Source organism: Photinus pyralis, unplaced genomic scaffold (assembly GCF_008802855.1).
Source record: "Photinus pyralis isolate 1611_PpyrPB1 unplaced genomic scaffold, Ppyr1.3 Ppyr1.4_LG7, whole genome shotgun sequence".
NCBI classification, from domain to species: Eukaryota; Metazoa; Arthropoda; class Insecta; order Coleoptera; family Lampyridae; genus Photinus; species Photinus pyralis.
The window spans coordinates 28,113,129-28,119,136 of NW_022170738.1; the positions used below are offsets into that span (position 1 = coordinate 28,113,129).

The 6,008-nt window shown below is 36.5% G+C and overlaps 2 protein-coding genes across 3 annotated transcripts; one reads left to right on the forward strand and one right to left on the reverse strand.

Annotated features, from left to right (window-relative positions):
- Positions 1 to 1,733, reverse strand: LOC116176721. Of its 2 annotated transcripts, XM_031495474.1 has the most exons (10): positions 1,630 to 1,707; positions 1,274 to 1,579; positions 1,108 to 1,212; positions 1,014 to 1,052; positions 891 to 959; positions 777 to 815; positions 654 to 722; positions 531 to 602; positions 427 to 474; positions 1 to 364 (listed from the first exon to the last, which is right to left on the reverse strand). In XM_031495474.1, the coding sequence occupies exons 2-10, from the start codon at positions 1,450 to 1,452 to the stop codon at positions 25 to 27; spliced, it is 960 nt and encodes a 319-aa protein (XP_031351334.1). In that variant the 5' UTR covers positions 1,453 to 1,579; positions 1,630 to 1,707; the 3' UTR covers positions 1 to 24. The 2 variants fall into 2 exon arrangements, with proteins under 2 accessions (XP_031351334.1, XP_031351335.1); XM_031495475.1 differs by lacking the exons at positions 654 to 722; positions 777 to 815 and having other exon boundaries at positions 1,274 to 1,733.
- A 1,596-nt stretch (positions 1,734 to 3,329) lies between these two features.
- On the forward strand, positions 3,330 to 5,741 carry LOC116176148. The gene has a single exon (XM_031494622.1). It carries the CDS (start codon positions 3,330 to 3,332, stop codon positions 5,739 to 5,741), a length of 2,412 nt encoding a protein of 803 aa, XP_031350482.1.
- Positions 5,742 to 6,008: the final 267 nt, after the last annotated feature.

Here is a 6,008-nt window from a genome sequence, read left to right on the forward strand (position 1 = left end):
ACTACATTTATTATTTACAATTTGTTATTTCAAAAAATTAATAAATTTGTTCATATAAGTCATTTCTTCGCCCAGCCGTCGTTCGGTGAGGCGCGCTGCATCGAGCTCCTCTTCCAGCCTCCTCGTTGCCTTTTGCGCGTCTTCGTACCGCTGCATGTATTCAGGAGCCTTCTGTTGCAACCATGCAAGCGACGCCTTCGCCAATTCACGGGGTGTTGCAGGTTCAATCCATGAGGGAACGACGGCTGTTGGAAGTTGGATCGGTGGAATTATTTCTCCAGTTTCTGAAGGAGGCTGGGAGATCGTCTCATAGAAGCTTTGTTCGAACACCTCCCTCAGAAGCTTCATGTCCTTTTGTGCATGCCTGTAACAAAGAGAATAGGAATGTTAGAACTTTCTTTTCATTACACTTTCAAAATAACTTACTGAGATTGACCGACGGTACTCGTCTGTTGTTGTTGTGCTCCTTGTAGTCTGAAAGCAAAATAAATTCATAGAAGTCGTTTTTCTTTTAAGAGAATGCAACTTACTGCGGCTCTGCCGGTGGTGGTGGCGGTGGTATTATAATATGTTGTAGCACACGGGCGGTCCCCTCTGGAATACTGAAATAAATATTAAAGTTAGGTTAATTACACTTCTTTAATGCAACTTACTGTAACTGGTAACTTGTCGATTGCGGTGCTGTTTGAGCAGGCTGTAGGCTGGTGGTGGTTTGATAATGTCTGCAAATATAAGTTAAAGGTATTAAAAGTTTCTTCGGTGCGCTTTTAACTTACTGCATGTTATTGATGGTACCTTTTATGTTGTTGTCCACTCTAAAAGGAAAAAAATATTAATTTCATGTTATTTTGACAAAGTTAGGTTAATTACTCTTCTTCAATGCAACTTACTGTAACTGGTAACTTGTCGATTGCGGTGCTGTTTGAGCCGGCTGTAGGCTGGTGGTGGTTTGATAATGTCTGCAAATATAAATTAAAGGTATAAAAAAATACTTCGGTGCGCTTTTAACTTACTGCATGTTATTGACGGTGCCTTTTATGTTGTTGTCCACTCTAAAAGGAAAAAAAATATTAATTTCATGTTATTTTGGTATTGCGAATGTTTTACCTTTGGGGAGCGTACACGTGGTGGATGTTTCCATCCAACTGATCCAGCAACTCATCCAAGGTATTAAACGCGCTGTTTCTTAGATGAGTCGTTGTTGTTGTTATTCTAAAAAATAAAAGTTCATTTTAGTATCTTCATGAAATAATTGCACAAAAATCATATTTACCTCTCAGTTGGACCATCCTCGTCCACTAAATTAATGATAGCTTCTTGCGGAAGAGGTTTTTCGGCAGTTTTTGTATTTTTCGGTACTGTCGTTGTTGAAGAACTACCACTCGCTTTTGGTGCACTCTTTTTCGTAGATAATTTTACACGTTTTGCCGCCGACATGATAGCGATTTGCATCGAACTCTAAACTGATTCATGTAAGACATGTACGGGTATATACCGAGAATATTTTGTTAACGTTAGCATAAACTCTCCCGCGGGAACGTAAACTTTGCTCAGACGGGTTGACAGTCAAAGTCCACATCTGCCGATGAGAAAATTCTAAGTAACAGTAGGGCATGCACCTGAAGTAACCTTTCCATCTTTTTATGAAAGGGAATCCGTTTCTGTTCTCAGGTTTACACTTACGAGAAAATGTTAACGTTATCATAAACTCTCGTGGGAACGTAGACTTTTTCTCAGGCAGGTTGGCGGTCAAAGCGCACACCTGCCGATAAGAAAATTCTAAGTAACAGAAAAAGTGGAGCATTCACCTGCAATAACATTTGCAATACACCTTATAAAGAGAATTTGTTCCTGTTCTCAGGTTCACTTACGTATACAGTATCATTCGAGCAGTATCTCAGTTGTGACATCTAGGATCGTGGTCAGCTAATCGCACTAGTGTCGGATAACTTATGAGTGCAACATTTCTAGGATTTACACAGATTAAAATCTTGGATAATTAAAACCCTTTGATCAGCATAGTAAGTATGGAATCTGTTTCGAGTATAAGCAGTGAGATCGTTAACCTAACCCGACATTCGGCAAATCTCTTAAAAAAGAAATCTGAAATTGTTAAACACATTTCAATCGCGAAAACCAACATTCGAATATTGCAAAGAGCTATTGTCAATCAAGTTCATTTCAATAATCCGAATGAAAATTCTTCGAGACTTGAATCTAATTTGGCGCTCTTGAAAAGCTATTTGGCTACGTTACAAGAGCGATTAAAGAATTTTTCCACGAAAAAAAGGGGTTGTGGGATCGATGTCATCAATAAAAGTCGATCACGTAAACTAGCGTGGTACACATTAGACTCCTGCTTCAATGGCCGTTTAATTACTGGTGTTATTGTTAATTTTGGTTATAAGGATCCCCTAATTTTTCTAAATCATGCGTACGATAGTTTTTTACGCCAAATTAAGATAGCGTTAGCAAGATCCATGTTAAAAGTAAACGTCATTTTAACTTGCAATTTTATTCATCCTCAAACTAGCATTATAGACTTGAAAACATTCCAGACCAAAAATGCTCCGATTGACATCGGTACTAATCTTAGGGAATGGTACAATGAAAACGTTTTCGATAAAATTCAAACAAAGTTGGAGAATTTCTCCGAAAAGAACTCTGGGTGGGCCTTATCGGATATAGTAAATCTGAAAATCAATATTAATCAGTACGTACCCATTAAGGGAGGGTTTTCAACATACGTCAAAGTTCCTCCTTTTATAGCCGCTAAGAGAGCAGTTATTAACGTAAAGAATAATGATCAGTTTTGTTTTCTGTGGTCAATAGTCGCAGCATTGCATCCCGTTAATAAAAATGCCGATAGAGTAAGTAGTTATCCTCATTTTGACCAAGTATTAAATCGTGGATCTATCAAATTCCCCATTAAACTAACAGATATTAAAAAATTTGAGAACATGAATGATATCTCCATTAACTTATATTGCATAGTTAAGAGAAATATATTTCCTTTTATGTTAAGTGGTAAAGTTGATAATAGAAAAACTATCAATTTATTGGTGTTGGTTTCTGATCAAAGGAATAAAGTCCTCAATACCAATAACTGTTACTATCATTTTGCATGGATTAAAAATATGTCAGCGTTGTTATCTTCCCAACTATCTCGTAGAGGACATAAGAAATTCTTCTGCAATATTTGTCTGAACCACTTTTCAACGAGTGATTTATTAGAAAAGCATACGCTTAAATGTCATCAAGTCAATAAGTGCTCCATTCGACTGCCTAATGACTCGGAAAGGATTCTAAAATTCACACATTATTCTAACATGGAGAAGGTGGCATTTACTATTTATTCAGACCTTGAGTGCATCTTGGAAAAATGTGATAAAGTCAATCTTCCAAATGCTAACACAACATTTTACCAAAAGCATACTCCCTTTAGTATTGCCTTTTACCTTAAGTGTTCGTATGATGAGTCGCTTTCGAAATTGTTTTCATACAGAGGACCTGATTGTATTCAATGGTTTATTAAACGATTGCGCGAGATTGCCGATTGGGCAAATGAAATTGTGAATACTATTGTTCCCATGGAAGTTCTTAGTCCTCATCAGATGCAAAACTATTTGAACGCTATAGTGTGTCACATTTGCGAGAAACCTTTTACCGAAGATCAAATTAAAGTACGCGATCACCATCATATGACGGGGCGGTACAGAGGGGCGGCTCACCAGGCATGTAATTTGAACTTTAACCACTCCCATGTTATACCAGTCGTTTTCCATAACTTAAGCGGATACGATGCCCATTTTTTTATTCGAGAACTCGCTATCGGCTTTCCTGGCGGAATTAAACTCTTACCTTTAAACAAAGAAAAATATATTTCTTTCACGAAGCATGTGCAGAACACTAACATAGATTTTCGATTTATCGATTCCTTTAGATTTATGAGCAGTAGTATAGATAAGCTATCTTCGTATTTAGATAATGAGCAGAAAACTATTACTAGAGCGCATTGTCGTAATGCAAATGAATTCCATTTGTTAACTCGAAAGGGAGTGTTTCCATATGATTACGTTGATTCGTGGGAGAAATTAAATGAGACAGTGTTACCAACTCGAGATGCATTTTTTAGTCAATTAAAAAATGAAGCTGTGAGCGAAGCGGACTATGAACATGCGAATCACATTTGGAACGCGTTCGAAATTAAAACCTTAGGTCAATATTCTGATCTCTATTTGATGACGGACGTTCTCCTTTTGGCGGATATCTTTGAAAATTTTAGGGAGACTTGTTTGCGTACCTATCGCTTAGATCCGTTACATTATTACACCGCCCCGGGTTTGGCATTTGACGCAATGCTTAAAGTCACCGACGTTAAATTAGAACTTTTAAGTGACATTGATCAAATGATGTTTATTGAAAGTGGTATAAGAGGAGGTGTAGCACAATGTTCAATGAGATACGCGAAGGCCAATAACCCGTACATGAAAGAAAAATATAATCCTAACCTGGAGACGACCTATTTAATGTATTATGATATTAATAACCTTTATGGTGCCTCAATGTGTGAATTCTTGCCTTGCAGCGATTTTTCCTTTGTAGATGACATTCAAAATTTAGATATTCTAAACCATCCTGATGATTCAGACGTTGGTTATATTGTAGACTGTGATTTAGAGTATCCTTTGGAATGCCACAGATTACATTCTGATTTACCTTTGGCCCCAGAGCATCTAGTGCCAAATAACTCAAAATTAAAGAAACTAATGCTTACCTTGTACCCAAAGCACAACTACGTAGTTCATTATAGAAATTTAAAGATGTACGTACAACATGGGTTAAAGTTGATAAAAATAAATAGAGTATTACAGTTTAAGCAATCACCGTGGCTGAAAAAGTATATTGAATTAAACACTCGCATGAGGCAACAAGCGAAAAATATGTTTGAAATAGAATTTTACAAATTAATGATTAATTGCGTCTATGGTAAACTTATGGAGAACGTGCGAAAATACAAAGATGTGAAACTATTAACCAAATGGGAGGGAAGGTATGGAGCCCGTGCGTATATAGCGAAGCCAAACTTTAGCAGTTGTACCATTTTTGATAAGGATATGGTTATAATAGAGATGGATAGGTTAGAGATATTTTTCAATAAACCAATATACGCGGGATTTGCCGTTTTAGATATATCAAAAACGTTTCTCTATGACTTTCATTATAACTACATTCTCAAACAGTTTAAAGATAAAACAAAACTTCTGTATACAGATACCGATAGCCTAATATACTATTTTACAGTTCCCAATATATACGAGAATATAAAAGATGATATACATCGATTTGATACCTCAAATTATGATATCAATAATGAATATGGGATTCCATTAGTCAATAAAAAAATCCCCGGTCTAATGAAAGATGAAAATCATGGACACATTATGACCGAATTCGTAGGACTTCGTGCTAAGATGTACGCTTATGAAGTAGAGGGAAAACTGACCAAAAAATCTAAAGGCTCGACATCGACTAGCATCAGAGAAATTACTCTAAATGATTACAAGAACGCTTTGTTTAACGTTCTAATTATAAAACGAAGTCAGCATCTTATTCGTTCAAAAAAACATACAGTATTTACGTTGAAGCAGGAGAAAGTAGTATTGAGTCCTCACGATGACAAACGTGTTATCTGTGCTAATAACATTGATACCCGTCCTTGGGGATTCAAATGTCATTGACAATGTCTCACAGCCCCTTTTTTACATTTCAGAATACATCCGCCACATCATGAACCATGAAAATTTGAAAATTCAGTTGGAGCATGAATTACATTACACTTCTGTTCCAGTTTATAAAAAATTCTTGAAACGAGCTCTTTTGGAAATTCCGTCCGTGCAAAATTATGCTTTAATTTTTTTTTAATTTTTTACAGAACCTGGTCTTACCGGACGAATGTTTCAGTTGGTGTGCTACTTTTAGAAATATAAGTCCAGACAGTATTAGAT

What these genes read in the sequence shown, in the direction of transcription:
- LOC116176721 (XM_031495474.1), bottom strand. Translation starts at nt 1,452, where the DNA reads ATGCAAATCGCTATCATGTCGGCGGCAAAACGTGTAAAATTATCTACG. An exon ending in CACGTGTACGCTCCCCAAAG is followed by an intron (nt 1,053 to 1,107) that starts GTAAAACATTCG and finishes TTTTCCTTTTAG; the next exon opens with AGTGGACAACAACATAAAAG. An exon ending in TCGACAAGTTACCAGTTACA is followed by an intron (nt 603 to 653) that starts GTAAGTTGCATT and finishes TATTTATTTCAG; the next exon opens with TATTCCAGAGGGGACCGCCC.
- LOC116176148 (XM_031494622.1), top strand. Translation starts at nt 3,330, where the DNA reads ATGGAGAAGGTGGCATTTACTATTTATTCAGACCTTGAGTGCATCTTG.